This window comes from Rhineura floridana, chromosome 1, assembly GCF_030035675.1.
Source record: "Rhineura floridana isolate rRhiFlo1 chromosome 1, rRhiFlo1.hap2, whole genome shotgun sequence".
In the NCBI taxonomy this organism is placed as follows: Eukaryota; Metazoa; Chordata; class Lepidosauria; order Squamata; family Rhineuridae; genus Rhineura; species Rhineura floridana.
Window position 1 is genome coordinate 172,986,611 of NC_084480.1, and position 21,676 is coordinate 173,008,286.

General features: G+C 45.5%; 1 protein-coding gene across 1 annotated transcript in view; it reads left to right on the plus strand.

Moving 5' to 3' along the window:
- The window catches only part of DIAPH1 (diaphanous related formin 1), a 127,202-nt gene extending 115,302 nt beyond the window's left edge, over positions 1-11,900 (plus strand). Inside the window, exon 28 of the mRNA XM_061586127.1 lies at positions 6,667-11,900. Coding sequence (XP_061442111.1) covers positions 6,667-6,827 — 161 coding nt within the window. The 3' untranslated portion in view covers positions 6,828-11,900. The remainder of the gene's footprint in view (positions 1-6,666) is intronic.
- Positions 11,901-21,676: the final 9,776 nt, after the last annotated feature.

Sequence of the window (21,676 nt, forward strand, 5' to 3'; positions counted from 1 at the left end):
ATTTAATTTTTTACATAGCCAGGTATTCTGAAATAAATATCAGTGTCACTGAGTTCATAATTTGAACTATCAGAAGCTCCAGATCACTCCATCCATGTTTTAGACCTAGTTCTCACTATTATAGGTGGTGAACCTCTGTCTAGGCTGTATCACTTCTAGGGATGGGCAAGAATTCAGCTGAATTTGGATTTAGCACCAGATTTTTCAGTGGCCCACATATTTTCCATCTTTCTGGAGTGATCCTGTTTGCTCTGAACTTCAGTGGTTTCCCCCCCCCCGACACCGGAATTTTTTTCCTCAAATACATTGCCCTTTTACTGATTCTACTCACAGCAAAGCAGCAGACCCGTAGCCAGGGGGAGGGGCTGGGGGGCTGCCCCCCAATATTTTCCTGGCCCATCCCTATTTTTTTTTTTTACAAAAAGTAAATAAATTCATTACAGGAAAAAATGTCCTGCCTCTCTTACTTTTTTTTGTGTGCCCCCTCAACTTTTAGGCTGGCTATGGGCCTGTGCAGCAGTACAACACTTGCTCGCTCACTCTGCCTCCCCCCTCCACTTAAATAATCCAGGCTCCAAGCGGGGAGGAAGCAAATCAAGCCTATAAGAGGCTATACTAGCAGAGGATGATGGAAAGCCACTTTCCTTTCAAAATACCAATAGTTTCTTTCAAAATATCAGTAAGTTTCTTTTAAAATATCAATATTAATACTGATATTTTAGGGGAGGAAAAAATCAGACTGATAAAAAGTAATGGATAGTGAACAAAGAATGCACTCTAACTGATACTGCCTGTTAAGTTGGTGGAATGCCTTCAAAGTGGCACCGACCAACAGATCCATCCCTAATCAGATTGCGTATGAGGGTGCTATGATGGATATAGATACACATATAAAATTAGCATGTCAGGGAGAAGAGCATATATTCATATGATCCTACATATCCTGCAGTCTGTAGCCTGGGCATAAGCTTACCACCTCACTGACTGAGAACTATGGGTTAGCACTATTCCCAGTTTGGATACACATGAACTGATTATTTTGTTTCCATGTAATGGATGACTTTGTTCCAGGGGGAAATGGTTTAGTCACCTACCTTGTGCACATGCTTTGACAGTCAGTCCAGCACAAGCCCATGCTTTTGAATTGTGGGACTCTGACTCCCCACACATACACATATTTCTGGAAAAAACTAGGAGCTGCAAAGGTCTGATCAGATGCACCCAGAACCATCTCTTTATAGTATCTTAAAGGTCAAAAGCCCAGTTTAAATGGAAATGGAACCCAGGGTTTCCTGCTGCCTCAGATCTCTTGCTCAGGGGCAGTCGCTGCTTTGGAGCATCCTCAGCAGATAATCTCATGGGCACTTCTTTTATTTCCTCACAGCAAACTCTCTCCTGTCCCTTTGTGAGATGGAGAAACACACACCTGAGCGGGTAACCCATGGGCAAGTTCATGTTCCTTCCTGTCCCTCCTCTCATTCGTGTGTCACATCCTTGTGTGCTGCAAGCAAGGAGGTTTGGAAGAGAAGGCTGACATTCATGCAGCCTCAGATTTTGGGTTCTGCAGTCTGCCCAGAACTGATTGAAATGGGGCTTCTTCATGTATAACTGTAGGTAACACGTGACATGGGCCTTCCTCACATCTGTCTCGAAGCATGGGCTCGGCCAGCCATATGTCGTTTGGGTGCCCAGGCCAACATTTCTTGTTCTCTTTGGCCTTCTGGGGCTGCTTCCTTGCTGACTTTCTCCTCCATCACCTCCCTCCTTGCCGGTATGTGCAGTGTTCTCAGCTCCAATACTGCAGTGATCCATCATCCAGGCAATGCAACTGGCTGACACCTCTATGTCCTCCTTTTTTATTGCTTCATATATTTACAACCCTGTGCCTCTTCACCCTGAGCTCTAAAAGCTCAGCTACAAGCAGCCTTTCTCAACATTTGTCCTTTAAGGATAGGAGTAAGGTGGGGATGGGCCAAGGATGTTGCCAGTGCGCAGATGAGTAACCTTAAGAGAGGGGAGGCAGGCTCTAATTTGGGACAATGGCTAATTAGCAAGAAAGGTGTGGGGAAGGGTTTCCACTGCCGATTAAGTTTGCTAGTTGAGATTCAGCCTTGATCTTTCTCTCTTCAGGAAAGTGATTAGAGTATTAAAAGTACAAGTTCAGGGTGCTGTGAGCATGTTAGAGCCCAAGCTACCACCTAGATTACACATGAATGACATGGGATTCTTTCAACTTTCCCTTTATTTCGTCCTTTTAATACGAAGCAGCCACCAGAGGCTGGCAGTTTGGAGTGGAGGAAAACAAATGAGCCATTTTTAATCTCAAAAGTGTGCCCGTCAAGCGGCTTTTCCTCCCATGGGGAAAAATATATCAACACCTGTAACTGTTCTCATGTGAAGAGAAAAGCAGCTTGAAGAGAGGGAAATATTGAGAGGGTCTGCACCCGGCAAGGAAAAAGGTTGAGTAGCCGCTCGCCACCTGTCCTTCCTTCACAAGCCTCCCAGGGCCTGTTTTCCATGAAAAGGAAAAGACAGGGGGAAAGGGCATTCCATGTCACATTTGTAGCTTGGCCCTCGCCTGAGGCTTGGTACAGTAGAAAGTGATCCTACCATAGTGTATCAGGCAGGTAAGGCCATAGGAGCTTAAAAAGAAGCAGAGGGAAAGAACCTATCCCCTTAGATGGAGCTGCAGTGATGGTGAGCACAGATGAAATAAGCAAAAAGTTTGGCAAAAGGCTAAGAACTTGGGATCTTTCTTGGGAAGGAGAAGTGGGGATAACTGCAGTAGCAAGAGTATTGGGAGCAGACGTGCAGTGCAGAGGAGACATTTTATTTATTATTACATTTATATCCTGCCCTTCCTCCCAGAAGAAATGGAAACAGGGTCCTAGTACAACATGATAGACTGGCAGATGACAAAGAGCATTTTCCATTTGCAGTTCTTGTGGCCTCTGCATGTACCCACTCGCTGCACGATACTGTCTGTTCTGGATGCTGAAAAACCACCTTCTGTCAACTGCACCGGAAGTATACCCCCTTTTTCCCTGTCTTGTGAACTGTACTCTCTGTGGAACGGCAGTATCTCTGGTCAGCAGCAGTTGCTGCTATTTTGTTCTCCTGTGTCTGTTTTCACTTTAGCATTCTTCTTCCCAAACGCAGATGTTTTCTATAGACTCCTGTGCTTGAGCAAGTTTGTGTGCACGTTCATGTGGTACCATACCCTAATGTACAAGTGTGTTTATATTGCATGTTGTGTGTTGTATGTGTGCGTGCCTGTCCTGACAGGCCAAAAATGGCCATTCCAGCTTCTTGTATCTTCCTTAGCTTTCTTCGTGGCTGAGCCATGACCCAAGGTCCCTCATGATGCTTACAGTTTGTGATCTGGATAATCTCCAGGATTAAGAGGTATCTTCACGGCTTAACAAATGTTCCTGCTTGGGTTTCATACAAAAAACTTGGGATGTCTATATTTTTCTTTGCGACTGGAAGGCAGTGTTGATTTCTTGTGATGGTGTAACGTATACAGGTGTGGAACCATCTGGTGGGGCATTCTCTGGAGCACAGTATCATCCTTGTCAGAACTGTAGGTGGAACAAAGGGTATTGTTGTTGTTAATTAAATGTATATCCCTCCCAAAGGAGTCCAAAAGTATAGGGATAGAGCTTGTGGATCAAAGCCTCTTAGGAGTCAACCTTTGTGGCAACAGACATTAGGGATCTGAACAAACAGGCAATAGCCCACTAGGGTGTATGGGTCAAAAGGACCAGAGAGGATATTGATATTCTCAACAAATGGAAATGTGATTACAGTGTGAAACTATCCATACTTACAGCTTGGCAGACATCCACTGCTGTATACAGCCTGTGCCAAAATATGTGTCTTTCAAAGCAGGTGTCTCAAGAATGTCTCTTTTTAAACAGATAATTGCGTCTTTTCCTGGAAGTAGTGTGTTACAGGGAGCTGTCCTATCAAGTGACCTATGTTGCACAGAACTGTATGTGTAATTCTTGTTTAGCAAGTGTTTTGTGTGTCCATATGACACAACCATTAGCTCCATCTCTGAAAACATTCCAAACTATTTTTCTCTAATAGCCTTTTTAGTTATGCAACGCTTTGTAAATAAAATATGATAAAATGATATTATTCCTGGCCCATACACTGGCCCTTTCTCCAGTCCACAAAGCCAGAAGTGTTGGTTTTTCTGAGGGTTAGGTCTGTTCTCACTCTTCTTCCAGGCCAATAATTCCAAAACACGGAAATGTTGGGGCGCATAGATATACACAGCTTTAGCAGCAAGGCCTGTATAGAAGCACACTCACTGGCTGCATTGGAGGATCACAACAAATTATGTTTTATTATGATGGGAATGAACCCAGGTGAGGCTCAGGCTCCCACCCTCAAGCATGCCTCTGAGGAGGAGATGAGAAGCTTTTATTTTCAAATAACTAGTTAAGTGTTGTGTCCAGAGCCTGCTTAATCTCAACTATGATTCATTAAAACAAGCCAAGGTTTGAAGCTGGCTTGTTTCAATAAACAATAGTTAAAACTAACTGCATTTTTCTAGCTTTGGACATAATGCTAAACTGCAGTTAGCTTTAAAAAAGAAAGCAGCAAAAACTTCAAGTTGGGGAAGCCTGTGAGCCTGAGACTCACCTAGCATTTCTGTAACGATAAAACATTATGTCCAAACACTTGGGGCAGGTGTATAATCTCTTAAACTGCAGCATATTTATGCCCCACGTTATCCTCAAAATAGTTGTGACCATTGTATGAGGTTGCAGTATCTCAGAATGCATTCTTGATTGAAATTGGTACGCCGTCTTTCTCGATTGATTTCGGGTCTAATAGAATCCCATGATTTCACATAGCAACATTCTGCAACTTAACAAGCTTGGAAAACCCTACTCTAGGTAGTTTTGGATTGAAGGGGTCCTGACTCCCAACTCCCCCTGGATCAATGTACTCTGTGCATGACCCACATCTAAAGTCCAAACTGTCTGCTTTCCAGGTTGATGGCTGGTTGGCCAGGGATATATGTTGGAGTAGTCCTAGTGTTGCTAAAACACTATGGAGACTTAGGTTGGGGTGAAAAGATAACAACATTTGTACCTCTGCTTCACTAAGTCAGGAGACACATCTTCATTTTTTCCCCAGAAAGCTGAAGGTGTTTGCAGTATCCTGATATTTACACTCATCTCTGTTTCACCTCTCTAGTAAATAGGTTTGAAGCTTGTTTCAAAAACCTTGTTGAGTAGAGGTGACAGCAAGTGTATGCACCCCTTCCTGGGAGCTGATGCTTCTCTTATAAATGATCATCTTTGTCCAGTCTGCATAAGAACAGCACTGCTGGATCAGGTCTATCCAGACCATCGCGCTATTCTCACAGCGGTCGACAAGGTGCCCCAAGCACAACAGCACTTGTGATGGCCAGCAAATGGTATTCAGGGGCATATTGCTTCTGAAAGTGGAGGTGGAATATAGCCATTATGGCCAGCAGCCATTGATAGCATTATCCACAAATTTATCCACAAATTTGCCTAATCCTCTTTGAAAGCTTGAATCATAGAGTTTTGCAGCTTTGATTACTGACACAGTCAACTTTATGGGGAAATGGGTTGAGGACTCAGGGTGGGGTGAAACAAACCACATACATAAAATCATATTTGTGTAAATACTGGAATGAGAAAATTAACACGTAGCAGAAAAGACCTGGAAAATGGGATTATTGGAAACAAAGTGACTTGGCTTTTTCACAAGAGGCTGTGTTATGCTTTGAAATCAACAATCCTGGAGATAAAAAAAGACTCACTGCCTTCTCCCGGTTGAGGGAAATCTGTAGGTCAGATAGGATCCTTGTAAACCTTTTTTTCCTGAGACGCTCAGACTAGTTACTTTTTCCCCTCTGCTTATTTTTGTGCCAAATATACACAAAATATACATGCACAATCAGTATATCAAATGAGATTGGAAACGTGGCTTACATTGTATGTAATGCAAACTCCAGGGTTGAACTCTGTAACTTTAGGGTTAAATCATGCAAGTACTTTTAAGACCACTTTGGAAAGAAGCCCACAAAAAAAGGTAGTTTGTTATTTATAAGCCTGTTCTAAGAGAAATATATCTGTTCTGCTTTGCCATTGTGAAATTGTTGCAATTCTGGAAACTCTATAACTCAAAACTCAGAATTGTATCTCTCAACAATAGTTGTCTGTGTATCAACAACTACTGCTTAGTGAATTAACACTGTTAATTGCACAATCAGTGCCATCTCTACTTTTTGAATTTCATTTCCCTTTGATCTCACCGTTTACAATCTCAACTGAGGATAACATTTCATGCATCTGATATAGTGGGCTGTAGTCCACAAAAGCTTGTGCCATAATAAATTTGTTAGTCTTTCAGGTGCATTGGCTTTGCTGCAAGAGTTAACACAGCTATTCCTCTGGAAATCCTTGTATCTTTGCCATTGGAATTCATTGTTCCTCCTGTGAGCAAGTGCACATTGAAAGGGTTATTTTTTTGGGGGGGTATTTCAGGGCTTCGTAACCCTTTTTGCTCTAAGCAACTTTTACGAGAGGGCAGAAGCTTGTTCTTCAACGTAGGCTTGCTTTGGAGTTTCTTTTGATATTTTACTTCTTTCCCTCTTTGTCTCTCTACCCACCTCAGGAAACAGAAAAGTTGGCTATGCTGTCACTTCATTGCTAGCCTTGGAGTTGACCAAGGAAGATGCCCTGGGTTCAAGCAAGCCAAGCAAAATGCCCAAAAAGGATGAAGATGGAGAAGCCCCTGATGAAACCACCAAGGAGGCAAGCAGCCGTCAGAACTAGAACTGAGAGCCAGGCTAGGACTAAAGCCTTTGGTATGAGACACATTTTACAGAGGAATCAAAACAACACTGAGTCACTTTGCAATCGTTATTTTTATTTTTCATGGGCATGAGACGAAGAGACAAAAAATGTAATTACTTCTGCCTTGCCCCCTTCTAGGGCTATTTTACAACATCTTTAAGCCTTTTGATATATACAGCTCATATTGCATCTGCCATCTGCCTTTCTCAAAATCAGAGCTGCAAAGCTTTCTGCTGAGCAAGCACCCTCCTTGGAGCGAAGGTGAGAGTTGCTGCTGCGTTGGTCCCCCACCTGCAGGCAAGGTGGGGGAGTACAATCTCAAGAGGGGAAAGAAAGCTGAGAAGGGAAGGCTGGAGACCAGAACCTGACCTATCTACCCATCTCCCTGCACTGATGTTGCCAAAGCAGGAATGCAACAAACTGCCTTAACCAGGACATTTTTCACCATTGTTACTTGGGGGAGAGCTGGCTCATCTGCATATCCCAAGGGCCCCTCTTTTCTCCCCTCTAGCAGTGCTGGAGGTCTGAGTTGGTCCCGTCAGCACTGTTCCATAGGAGGAAACCTTATTGGGCGTCTTACCTGGATTTGTATTTGCCCCAATTACTGTGCTGTGCAGCCTCTCCTTTTCTCACTTGCTACCTAATGCTGGAAAATAAAATGCCTCTTGGATCACTGTGGTGGCAGGTTCTGCCCGACTATTAGGGAGAACCGTCTCTTTCCTTGCTCTGTGCATTGAAGTGATTTTGCTCCTCCTGTGCTGCTCTTTTTCTCTTTTTTTACGTGAATTCTTCCTTCCACTGTAGAAGTGATAATAGTGGCAACCCATTGAAACAAACGTGTGTTTTCTGTGCTAACTAGGAGCAGCCTGGTGCAACTACCTCTGCATGCTTTAGAGCCAAGAGGAATGGAATTTGCATTGCTTGGCCTCAGGGAGGGATGTTCTACCTTCCCCAAGGCTGAATGAAATTGCTCACTGCAGCCCCACAGGAATGAATCTAAAGTTGTGGTTTTCTGCTGTGTATTGTTCGTACTGGACTCACCACTGGAAGAATGTGTATATTTTAGTGTTTTGTGGCAAAATTCCTTGTGTAAGTATAGCACAAGATTTGGAAGCTGCCACTAAGGCCTCATGTAAAATAAGGCCTGCTTGCTTTGGCGGCTGTGTTGTGCCATTTAGACCGACGTTACCTAACCTCCACGCAGTGGCAGAAGAGGGATAGAATCTCCCAAAGTGATAGGTCACTTTGTAGATGCATCTATTTTTCTATGAAATTTTGTTTTTAAAAGGAAATTTAGTGAAGTTAAAATGAGAATATCTGCATGTTCCTGGAATCCCTTCTTTGCACTGTTGTACCTTCTAATATTTCCCTCAGGAGGCTGGCAGAGGATGTCCTGTCCCCCATCCGCCAGTGGGCTTAGTCCTCTGTGGAGGATTTGGACCACCTTGCAGCACTTCATGACATCTTCCTAGATTCCCATGGGAAAATAAACCGCTCGTCACAGAGATCCTTGAGCCTGTCTGTCATCTGGATGCTCTAGGGACAGAATCCCTGCCTCTGTCCATTATGGATGGTGCAGTTTGTAACATGCTTGTGAGACAGTCGTGTTGGGTTTTTTTGGTAGAACAGGCTGGCATCATCACCCTGCAGAGAAAGGATCTGAGAAGTGCCATCTCTCCCAGCAGTGCAGACTTTGATACAAGTCAGCTGCTTTCTTTCTTTGTCAGGTACTATCTAGATTTTATTGGATGGCCTGGGCTGGGCAGTAATCACCTGTTTGCTAAAAGAGACATATTTTGCAATGTGGCTTGACTGTCTACAGCCATTTCAAACTCCTTGGCCACATTAGTGAATGAACAAATGTCTAGTGCTAGTTTTATCTGCCAGGAGCAATATATACTTATGTGTATATTGGAATGTCTTAAACTGGCTGATTGTCAACATTTATGTGATAATGCTGACCCTCAGATTAATTTTGTAAATGTCTGTAATCCACTGATACTGCAGCGGGTGCTGACATTCAATTAAATGGGACTGCCATCATTCACTTGTCTGTATCCCATAACTGGGGAAAGTGTATCTGTTTTTGGACGTTCACACAATTCATCTGGGATTGTTGGCATTACATTCACGAAATGTTGACCTTTCACTTTAACCTATATCATATATGTGTAAAAGCCTCAAATGCCTTGGTCACTACTTAGATTTAGCAGAGCCCTGCAAAGTAGGGGAATAGGAAGCACACCTGATTCTCTAATGCCTGGCCCTTGCTGCTTGTCAGACCTGCAGTTTCCCTTTTCCCCCTTGCTTTTGCTGTGTGGTGAGGTTAGAGCCCAAGATCCAAAGAAGAACTCATGGAACTAGTTTGCCACATGCTCAGGGATGATTTTGACTCCTGTTTCTAGACTATGGTTCGTTCCCCACCTTCCCAATCTGTGACCTGAAAGATGGATTTTGGAACTGGGGTATGGGGTTTGCAATAGAGCATAGAAATCCCTTGTATTGAAAAGAGAAAGTCAATCCCCATTTGGGGTGTGCCTAAAGAAACTCTTTAGATTCTGGCCAGTTACTCTCCCTCCCAAGTGAGGCATGAGACGGAAGAACTGCCAGGGTCGTCACTGCAGCAGCATCTCACCTTCTTCCTGGAAAGAGCCCAATCCCGCCTGGCCTGCACCAAGAAGCAGGCTAAGGACAGGACAGGACCTCATTTTCTGAAACTGTCTATTGTGCGTGTCATCATTTTTAAAACAACCTTCTATAGTTCTCCCTCCCCCAGATTATTACAATTTGTCTCTACTGTTCTTTTTTCTCTCTTTTTTGGGGGTCTTCTCTCAATAGCTCCTTTACTTTCTCTTTTGTTCTCTCTCTTCCCCTCCCCCCAACTCCTTCCTTCCTTTTGCTTCCTTTCCTCATTCTTTCTTTCCTGGCTTTAGCTTCTTTTTGAGACACTTTTCACTAAAATGTCCTCATAAGCACCCTTCCAAAGAAATGAATAACTGCTGTCATTCATGCGGAAGAAATAAGTACCTGTATTTTAGGCTGATCTATGGTGGGAGGAATCTAGTGGCTGTCCCTGATCCTGGGTTCATCAGCACCTGGATCAGGGCACAGATTTGCATTCTTCCACATGCAATCTTGATTTTCATATTCTGAACATACTGTTGTATTGAATAATTGTACATTCATCTGTACATACAGTACATACTTGCATATTTACACATGCCAAAATTCCACAATTCCCAGTTCTGGGAATGACAGTTCCCTAAAATCTACTTCTTCTGTAAAAGTGAATGGCTTCATCTATTTCTTTGGATGAAAATAAGCTGCTGTTTGCTGTTGGGCACACTGCTGCTCCCACCTGATACTGGTGTTAGTAGTCTTGATCAGGGAAAAGGTTTGCCCACATCCAACAGCATCCCTACTTGTAGTCTTTGCTTATTTCCATAAAATTGAATGGTTGTATTTTCATCTGTGGAAGCATTGGTGTGACAAAATACCAGAGTAGGTAGAACTAGAAGTTGGGAACAGATATACCTTCCAATGCAGCCTTTATTTAGTTTCCATAAAAATGAAAGCTGTAATAACTCCTGTCAAAGAAATAAGTAGCTGTGTTTTTGGGAGGCTCCTCAAGGGAGCAAAAGTCTTGTCCCTGCCCCAGACACGGATGACCATGGGGAAGGGGACCAGGTTTCACTCCCCATCACTACCTCCATATGCAGCCATTTTCTTCCATAGGAAAGCTTGCAACCACTCACTTCTGCAGAAGAAGATAAGTGGCTGTACATAGAGGTGCTGTTTGGGCCAGTCAATCCTCCCCTCCCCCCTTGGTTTATCACTACAAAAACAATGCCTCTATATTTTCTATGAAAGAAAATGCACTTAAGTGGATGGGGGGGTTGTACCCAGACATTAGCAATATCTGGAAAAGGTTTGGTCTCCCTGTGTATAGCCTTAATTTTCTCCTATATGATTCATTACTTCCACAGAAGAAAATATTCAAACTGTTTTACCCTAATCCTGCACTCTTTGCTTGTTCTGACTTGTGACTTGGTGATGCTACTTAGGCTGCGGCTGTTGAGCTGAAGATAGTAGTGGTGTGAAGGGGAGCCTGTGACCGATCATACCATCTCCCTTGCACTCTGTTTGTTCTGCTCCAGGCAAAAGAGAAAAAGCCAACCTGTGAACGGGAAGAAGGCACTCCTCTTTCCTGGCATGGCACACACTGGGAGTGTCCATGCATAGAGCCCAGGCTAGTTTGCACAAAGGGTGCACCTAGGAGAGGCTCTTCCTTCCTTTCTTCTGGTTGTCATCATTGGGGGAGATGAGCTGGAGACATTTTCCTACCACCTTCTTCTATGAAGACCAGCAGCATCAAAGGATCTGGCAAATGGTTGTGGTGGAACTAGGGCCAGGGACAGGTCAGGAGAACTGTAGGCCCACCTCTGCCTCTCTGCATTGTCCTACCCTCTTCACCTACAGTTGGATAACAGATGCATGGGATTGTGACCAAGACATTTTTGCTTTTATACATGTACAATAGATAACAACCATCAATAGATGACTTGGTCCCATAGAGAGTTTCATCCTGTCGGTAGGGACACATGGACAGATTTGAGTTTGCATGATTACTCCTTTGCTTCCAGGGTTTGCTTCAATGCATGCAGCAGAGCTATATGGCTAGACCTATCGCCTTCACTGGAAGTCTAGTGACTTGGATAGGTATCTGCTCTATATCAGCCCAACCATGCTCCCACAGTGTTGCATTTGCCCATTGGCGCCTTGGCCACCCTTTTCCAAAGGGTCAGAGCTATAAGGCTGTGTTTTCTAAGGGTGCTCAGGGAAAAGCAAAGCAATAGGATGCTTCCCAGCATGGAGGGATAGACTGCAGACTGCCAACCAACCTATATTTTTATTGTAGAACAAAAGTAAAAAATGTAATTCACAGTAAGTTATGTTTCAGAAGGGTAAAAATTATGATAGAATATTTGGTGTTTTGGGAGATTATAATCATATGATTATTTGCTCAAAAATATTAATAAAAGGTTTATTTGCTTTGTGTGTCCTTTTTTTACTTAATTTGGCAATTTAGTGGGGCTATGTGTCATTGTAATGCTAGAATAGAGAAATGAAATGAAATGAAATGGACTGCCTTCAAGTTGATCCCGACTTATGGTGACCCTGCGAATAGGGTTTTCATGGTAAGCAGTATTCAGAGGTGGTTTACCATTGCCTCCCTCTGAGGCTGAGAGGCAGTGACTGGCCCAAGGTCACCCAATGAGCTTCACGGCTGTGGGGATTCGAACCCTGGTCTCCCAGGTCATAGTCCAACACCTTAACCACTGCACCACAGTGGCTGAGCCCTGAATATCCACTCTAATGATGAGGAGAAGCAAGAGCCCTATGCTAGGGCACTTCAAATAAACCCTGTCACATGTTCAAAGAACCTGAAGGGGATGGGGGCTAGTCCACACAGCCAGCAGCTATGCCCCTCCCATTATTCATACATTCAATGCCCATGAGAAGGGATTCTACGCCCCTATTCCTGTATGTGTGTAGAGCTCATCCACACAAGGGGGATGCTGATTGGCCCAGGATCCCTGCTTATACTGGGGCGGGGGGGAAGAGTGTGGCTACCAGCTGCTCACCATAGGTGCATGAGGTATATTTCTGTGAACACCCTTAGCCCAGTGGTTCATCTAGCCAAATATATTCTGCTGCATACACACACTTGCTCACTCTTCCTCAATCAAATTCACAGCCCTCTGTAGTTTTATCATGGATACTATGAAGGAGGATAACAAAATGCAAACAAATCTTATTTACAAACAAGCAGCCCGGTTTACTTCAGTTTTAAGGGTGGGAACACAAAGGAGCAAGGGTGTTTCCACACAGGAGGATCCTAGCATCACTCAGTCATTGCTTTTCTGCTGTAAGCTGCAAGCATAATTGTTACTGACTTTCCATACTGAATGGAGTATTGCATTTTTCTGCGTATGCAGCCTATTCTGCCCGCACTAGTGGGTCTAACATAGTCATGGGGGGCAGAGCAGAGTTAATTCACCAGAGCATCCTTTAAAAAAAACATTCAGTGTCTCCATTAGATTACATAGGAGAGAGGCTCCAGCCCAAAACTGCCGTTGGTGAGGGGCAAAGGCAGACCTATCCCTTGAAAAACACTGTTGCCTACAAGCCTTTGGGGTCAGGGTGTAGCATTCCCCTGTGTAAACCAATGGAGGCATTGAAGTCTCCATTGGTCTGGATAAGACAAAAAGCTCCCCCCCAAAATCAGTGGGTGAGGAGCAAAGCCCAGACCCACCAAGGACCTCTGGGGCAATAGGGTCCTTGCTGGGGGAAGTACCCCTCACTGGTGGTTTCTGCAGTGCACTCTTTCTCCCCAGTGCTGCAAATCAGTGGAGATGTCACTTTTTAATATTTTTTTTTAAAAATTGGTGATAAATAAGTGGTACTGCACAGTTACTTGTATGTATAGTCAGATGTGTGTTAGCAGTACTGATTAGAATCATTAGAAGATTAGTGGTATGCTGAATGGCAATAGCTTCACCTTCATTGCCTACAACAAAGCACGTAGAAGAGCAGCGCCAAGTCTTATCTACACCAGCAGAGACTGCTAACCTTCCAGTCTAAAAAAAGTTGGGGCACTTGCAGATGGGTGTTTATTGTGAGTCTGGTGCTTCTCATGTATGCAGGTTTCTTGCAGCATCCACACAATGCTGTTGGCATCAAAATGCCAGCCTGTATTTACCCCCTTTAATCCAAATGTACCCTTTCCAGGGGAAATCTGGTAAGTAAAAAAAAAAAAGGGAGGAGCCTGCTTTTGACAGTCAAGTTGAAAATTAAGCCCCCATCTGGAAACACTCTTGGACTTTCAAAACAAGAAAATGCAGGAGGGCAATGATTAGATGGCAACATGAAGATACTTCATTTTTAATTTATTTATTTCATTTATATACCGCCCCATAGCCGAAGCTCTCTGGGCGGTTCACAACAATTAAAAATATTACAAACAAATATACAAAGTTAAAAACACATTTTATTTTATTTATTTCATAAAAGGTGAGTGGGCAATTGTCCACTAGAAGGCCAGTGGACAAATACAAATATATTGTAAGCCAAATATATTGCAAGTGGCTAACCTTTTTTTCTGGTCAAGGGCCACATGGAACCTGTTAAGGATAAATTGGAATCCCCAGAGCTGTAAAACTATAGTTCACTTGCCCTGATCTAAACCAGCTTGGGCTTCATGGGAAATAGAACCAAAGTGGCCTTTATTTGTCTTTGATATAAAATGTCGGTTTATTTCCTGGTGACCTGACCCTTATCTACATTCCAGTGGCTCACATAATAAAAGCTGGTTTAAGCTGGAAACTTCCCTACTATGCATTTCTGTATCACATTCATGCTGATAGCCTTGCTTATTGTTGCTAATGTAAGTCGCATAGACATGTCAACTGCTTTTCCTATGTCCCTCATATCCTTGACTTGTGATATCCCTTTGATATGTAAGCAATAGTAATGTCATGTCTGCCTCTAGTTTAGGGGGCGCCCGGTTGCAGCTGGACCTCCCCTCAATAAGTTGCCTTTGTCTGTTCCTGCATAGTGCTTATCTCAAGGACGTGTGAAATATGCAGACATAGAGTCTAAGAGATAGTCTTGATGTTTCCACTTTGTCCTTCTCCCTGTACCCCTTTACCTCCTTACATATGCCCCAAAGCTATGACAGTTAGCAATTGCTTCTTTTGTATTTTATGACGTGAACCCGATATTGTAAACTTCGGGGTAAGCCTATATAAACCCTTGAACATCAATAAACGAGGTTCCCATGCTGGCCTGCTTCGGCGAGTAAGTATTGGGTCCCCTTTGCAAAGGTTTTGTGTCATGTTACTTGATCTCTGATAGTGGGTTCATTTGTACTCAGCTCCGCACTCTTCCCGGGTGTAATAAGCGAGTTGGGGTAGACAGGACAGCTTGCGTGTTGGGTTTGGACCTAACAATTGGGGGCTCGTCCGGGATCCCTTGTGCGGACCCCCTTTTTTGCCATTTCACCCCTTAATTGATAACAGGCGCCACGAGAGAATTTTCTCGGTTATCAATAGAAGCGGGCGGCTTTGACATTTTGGGGATAAAGCACAGTTGAGGAAAACCCGCTATCAGACGTCATGGGAAACAAAGGGAGCGTGCCGGTAAAGGACAGCCCTTTGGGAATTATGTGTATGTTGTGGCAAGAGGAGGAGTTGCCAGTGAGAAGGAGAGGCCTGAAAAAGAAAAAAATGATAGAGCTCTGTGAGGAAGAATGGCCACGGATGACTGCAGTGTCGGTGCCGGGTGAACGGTGGCCGAGGGGTGGATCCTTCGAAACCGCTCCGCTGTTGGGAGTGCGGAGGCGGATTTGGGGATACCCACCCGGATCAATTGGAATTTTGGCTCCTATGGAAAATAGGGTCACAAAAATGGGATAGTTTGACTCTGATGGCAGTGAGAACTTTGTCCATTGAGGAACCCCCTCCTCAGTATTTTAATGACGACACGTCAAATAAAAGGATGGTCTTAAATCGTTCTATAATACCCTCTGCTCTGAACCCGCTACCAGCTCCCGGGAGCGGGGATCCCAATTTGGAGGAAGGGACCTTTTCATGTGTATCAGATGACGATACAGATGAAAAAGGGATAGAGAAGGGGGCCTCAGGGGGTATGGACACGCGCCAGCGAAAAAAGAAAAGTCAGAAGCATTGGAGATGCCTTTACTTGTGCATGATCAGCCGTACGTGGATGGCCGCGGGGGTATCCAGCGTACTGAGGTGGTGGAACTGAAAAGTTGGTTGGAATGGGACTTAAAAGAGTGGAGTACAATGGCTGGAACCTTTGGGGAACAGCCAAGGAGAATCAGGGAATTGTTAGCTAGATTGTTTGAAAGCCACAATCCGACATACTCGGATGTGGGACATTTATTGAAGAGAGTGCTGACAGGTGAAGAACGTAGCAGATTGTGGACTTTGGAAACAGCGTGGGCTGCGGAGGCAGCAGCAAACAGAGCTTGGTCGGAACAAGCGCAAATGGCTGCGGCTTGGGTAGCGGGAGACTGGACGCAGCCTCGCCGTGCTCAACTGCAGGCCGATAGAGATAGAATTTTGATGCATTTGGAACGAATGTCACAGAAACCCCCCAATCAAGCTAAATTTATGGCGATAAAACAAGAAGCCAGTGAACCTCCCAGAAAATTCTGGTCGCGCTTGTTAGAGGGAGCACGCAGTTATACCAATTTGAACCCTGAAAACGTGCTAGACCACCCGACCCTCATAGCTAATTTCGTTCATCAAGCGCAGCCAGCGGTGAGGGATTACTTTTTGCATTTTAGACCCGGATGGGGGGGGGAAGCTGTGACAGCGATCTTGGAGGTAGCGGATTTTGTGTGGGACAAAGAGAAGGAGAAAAGTAGGAAGAAGGAGAAGAAGGAGGAATTTGAGATGCTGGCTCTTGCGGTAAGAGGCCAGCCACTAAATAGAGGATATCGAGGCAGGGGAAGAGGTTTTCCAAGGGGGCCGAGAGCCGGAAATCAGAGAGGAAGGGGACAGATGAGAAATCCATGGCAAGGTGATAGAGCTTGCTTTCAATGTGGAGAATATACTCATTTTAAAAAGGACTGTCCGTGGAGGACAGGGGATGTCCAGTATACACCTAACAGCTCTTCATACCCAGATTACACAGGTACGAATGCTGATTACCCGCCTCCACCTCCGCCTCCCGTTCAACAAACGCCAGCCGCATGGGACCAGTACGGCGGACGACAAGGAAATCAGCAATGACTAAAAACAGATCGGGAGGGGTTGGGAGCGGGATTAATGAACCTTATGTCTTTAGCAGGTTTCTTTCTCTCTCTTCCCCCATCAAGGAACCCAAACTATCGTTAACCGTCCAGGGACAGAAGGTGTCTTTTTTAGTGGACACAGGAGCCACGTATTCTCTGATAAATGTAGCTCCTAGTAGTTGGTTAAGCAGAGAGGTGAAAATGACAATGGGGGTAGACGGAAGCCCCACACCCATGTGCATAACATTACCGTTGCAAGTACAATATAATGACAAAATGTTTAATCATGTTTTTCTTTACTCTGCTACATGTCCTATCTCTTTAATGGGCCGTAATATGCTATGTAAACTGGAGGCTACCTTAACCTGTACCCCTGATGGGGTGGGTTTGCTGATGAGTGTATTGGGGGTGCCTGCGGGGAACACAATTAAACACAAACACACAGGTCACTGTTTACCAGAAGATCTTGACGACCTCCCATCTGACTTATGGGGCACAGAGGACACGGATGTGGGACTGTTGCGATCGGTAAGCCCTGTCAGGATACAGGTAAAGCCCTTCCTCCCGCCACCGAACGTCGCCCAGTATCCTCTGTCATTAGAAGCAAGAGAAGGCATTCGCCCCATAATCGAAGGGTTTATTGCAAAAGGCGTCATCCGGCCGCAGCGGACCCCCTGTAACACGCCTATTTTACCCATAAAGAAACCCCCAAAGAAACCCGGGGACCCGGTCCGGTGGAGATTTTGTCAGGACCTGAGAGCGGTGAACAGGTATGTGATCCCTTTACACACGGTCGTTCCGGACCCAGTTACAATCATTAGCCAAATCCCATGGGACGCGAAGTGGTTCACCGTCATTGATCTGAAAAATGCCTTTTTTAGTATTCCTCTCCATTCAGATTCGCAGCATTTGTTCGGGTTCGAATGGGACCAGCGCTCTTTCGTTTGGACCCGAATCCCACAGGGATACTGTGATAGCCCCGGGGTGTTTAGCCAGTGTTTACGGGACGATCTCGAGGGGTTCACCCCAAAAGGGGGCTCAGTCCTCGTTTTGTACGTTGATGATATTTTGATCGCAAATGGACACCAGGAGGCGCTGCAAGAAGACGGTAAGGCTTTCTTGCTGTATTTGCATTCAAGGGGTCATAAAATAGACCCGAAGAAAATCCAATGGCTGTCAGAGAAGGTTAAATACTTGGGGTTTATATTGACGCCAGAGGGGCGACAAATGGATCCTGGGCGCGTCTCCACCATACAGAACTGTCCGCTCCCAAAAACAAAAAGACAGTTAAGAGGGTTTCTGGGCTTGATTGGCTTGATTGGGTTCTGCAGACCGTGGCTGCCTTCTTGTGGAGAATTGAGTAAGCCGTTACATGCACTCACTGCAAATAAGGCTCCTGATCTGATACAATGGAGCCAGGACAATGAAAAGGCGTTTGAGTTGTTAAAACAAAGCGTAGCCACGTCAATGTCTTTGAAACCGCCAAATTATGGGAAGCCCTTTCATCTGTTCGTCCATGAAAGGTCGGGGGTAGCTAGCGGAGTTCTGACACAACTGTACGGCCCCAGTCATTTCCCAGTGGCGTTTTATTCTCAACAAATAGACAACGTAGCTCGCGGAACCCCCACCTGTACACGAACACTGACGGCAGCGGCTTTGCTTTTAGCTAAGGTGAAAGGACTGACCCTTGGCCACTCTACTACTGTCTGGACTTCCCATGCACTTTCGGCTTTGCTGCGAAAAGGTACCACGCAAGTGTTTTCAGCACAAAGGCAGCAACAACTGGAAGCAGAGCTGTTAGAGGATCCAAATGTGCGGTTTGAACGCTGTGGACCGTTGAACCCAGCCACCCTCCTGCCTGATTTGCCCCAGCCTTTCCCAGACCATGATTGCATATAAGTATTGCAATCTACTTTACAGATCAGACCGGATCTGTCTGATGAACCGCTGCCGGACTCAGATGTTATTCTCTTCACGGACGGCAGCTCCTACTACCAAAATGGGGTAAGATACACAGGTTTTGCAATAACAACACAATGGGAAGTAGTAGAAGCGGCAGCACTCCCGGGACGGTGGGGAGCGCAAGCAGCAGAAATCTACGCCCTGGCCAGAGCGTGCCAATTGTCAGCAGGTAAAAAAGTAACTATCTTTACAGACAGCAGGTATGCTTTTGGGGTGATACATTGCCATATTCACTTGTGGAAATACAGGGGGTTCACAACTGCAGGGGGAAAACCAATTCAACATTTGGAACTTGTGCAAAAACTGTTACAAACTATTCTTGAACCTTTACAGCTAGCGGTGGTCCATTGCAAAGCACACACCAAGGAACAGGATCCTGTGATGTTGGGAAATGCTCTGGCGGACCAAACTGCGCGCCAGGCGGCATTGTTTCCTATAAGCATGCCAAGTTTGGCGCTGGTAACCACTGCTTTTGTCCCGCCTGTATCTGTTTCAATACCCCCACAGGAATTGAAGCGATGGACGGAACTGGGAGCGGTCCAGCAGCAACAGTTATGGATGATGCCTGATGGTCGAGCATGCCTTCCCAGGGCAACGTACCACACAGCAGCGAAATGGTTCCATGACCATGGGGGTCACTATGGTACACACGCTCTAGTGGACTCAATCACGCGCTTTTGGTATGCCCCCGGAATCCAACCAGTATGTGGTGCAATAGTGAAAGCATGTCACATTTGTCAAGCAAACGGCCCAGCCTTACCAAATAGGGCCCCACAAGGGGGTAGACCCGTACCGGCTGCACCATTCATACATGTTCAAATCGACTTCGTCGACCTCCCAAAAGCGGAAGGAAAGAAGCATCTTTTGGTTATGGTCTGCCCCTTAACAGCATGGGTGGAGGCATTCCCAACCGCAAACGCCACCGCCTCCACGGTGGCCAAATTGCTATTGAAAGAGATCATACCCCGGTTTGGGGTCCCAGAGATAATCGACTCAGACCGGGGAACACATTTCACGGGACAAATCCTGGCAAAAGTTGAAGAAGGCTTGGGAATCAAACACCTATTCCACACTGTTTACCATCCACAATCGTCCGGGGTGACGGAGAGACAGAACCGGGAAATTAAAACAGCGTTGGCTAAGTATACCCAGGAAACAGGTTTAAGGTGGCCTCAGGTACTCCCTCTCGTTCTCTTCCACTTGCGCACCCGCCCTACCCAAGCTTTGGGCCTTTCTCCATTTGAGTTAATTTATGGCAGGCCTCCGACAAAAGGGGGGAGCTTGCCAAATGTGGATGCTTCACTTTTGGGGGGGGGGCACATAACTGTATCCCAGTATCTTTCTTTACAGAACAGACTCCGTGAACTGTGGAGAACGGCCGGGTCCACCAAGACGGTACCACTTGAGGACCAGGTGCACCCATATTGTCCTGGAGACTTCGTCTGGGCAAAGAAATTCGTGAGGGGCGACTCTTTACAGCCGAGATATACAGGACCACATCAAGTCCTGCTGACTACACAAGCCGCTGTCTTTCTGGAAGGACGGAAGTCGTGGATACACCACTCCCACGTAAAACCCGCAGTGGTAACAGAACCACCACCTCCTGCAGTTCCTAAGATACGTTTGCAGAGGAACGAAGAGACTAGTCGGTGGCAGGCGGCTCAACTTCCTTTCCAGAACGCGGATATAGAGCAAAACCAGCGGCGTAGAAAATGCCACGACATGGATGGAAAATTTTGTCGACCCACTTCTGGGCTGCGAGCATTTTGTTCCACTATGCCTGGCCTTTGTGTTGCCCCCCCCAATGTGAAAATCTGCAACGATAATGATTATTATTACATGAAAGACTATGGACGAACAATACCCAAAACACAAGACTGCCTGGACCCTTTTCTCTATGCAGTGGAAGGAATAAAAGAAGGAACATTGAGAGCTGATATTGCGGGACGCTCATGTCATAAAGCAGCCGTTGTGTTGCAGCACAATTACACAGGCAACTGGGTAGTACAATGCATACGGGTGGAAATCGAATGGTCCATCAGACTCGCACTCCGGTGCAGACAATATCGCCCTATGCCTAATTATGGTTGCCCCCCTAACGTGGACATAACATCCATACGTTCAGAGTATAACATGCTTACTTTTCAGGTTCAAACTCATAGAGTTCAGCCCAGAATGACTGAAAGAATGAAGTTTTGTGTGGGCATAGGCGTACCTTCCTGCTATGCATGGCTGAAAGACAGGTTAGGCTCTCAGAACCCACCACAAAAGAAGGTAACGCAGGCTCCTAAAGGAATAAAAACATTAGGCGGGTTTAAACAGAGAAATACAAACATAGGTGATGGGTGGGATGGAAATACTTTTGTTGCCTTGATGGAAGAAACAGCTCCTAAACAAGGCACTTGTTATGTTTGCGCACACACACCGCCCCACGGACAGGCTGGAGTCCCCCTCACTGGGGCCCCTTTGCCACTGAAAGAATATCTTTCCTTCGCCTCACATTCCAGTTCGCAGGAGTTAGAAGGGGGGTTGGTCTTAAGCGGGCCCATTGCTAGATCGATCTGTGTAGGCAGCAGAAGCCAGCCGACGGGGGGAATGCTGTGTGATGGTTTGATTTATTCTACAAACCCGGGTAACTGGACATTTTTAAATGGGACCCGCAGAACAGAAGGCCTGACTTGGCTATCTATCTGGCAGCAATTGCTACAACTGACTTTTGCGGACCATCATTTGGTGCCTTTCCTCACGGATCTAGTGGACCATCAAACCCCAGCTGGACTCTGGTGGCTTTGTGGACACTCCGCGGTAAGGAAACTACTAATATCAGGCTCTTGGACCTGCACGCTGGGAAGGGTAGTCCCAGGGCTTCGGGTTTCCCCCACGCTTCCCACCCTGCGCCGCCGTAATAAAAGAGGCACAGGGGAAGCAGTATTAAGAGGGTTTTTCCCTATGTACGGAGCAGCCAAAACATACCAGGAACTCGTAGAACTTTCACAAGCCTTTGAACGTTTTATGAACGATTCAGCCATGTCTTTCGCAGATC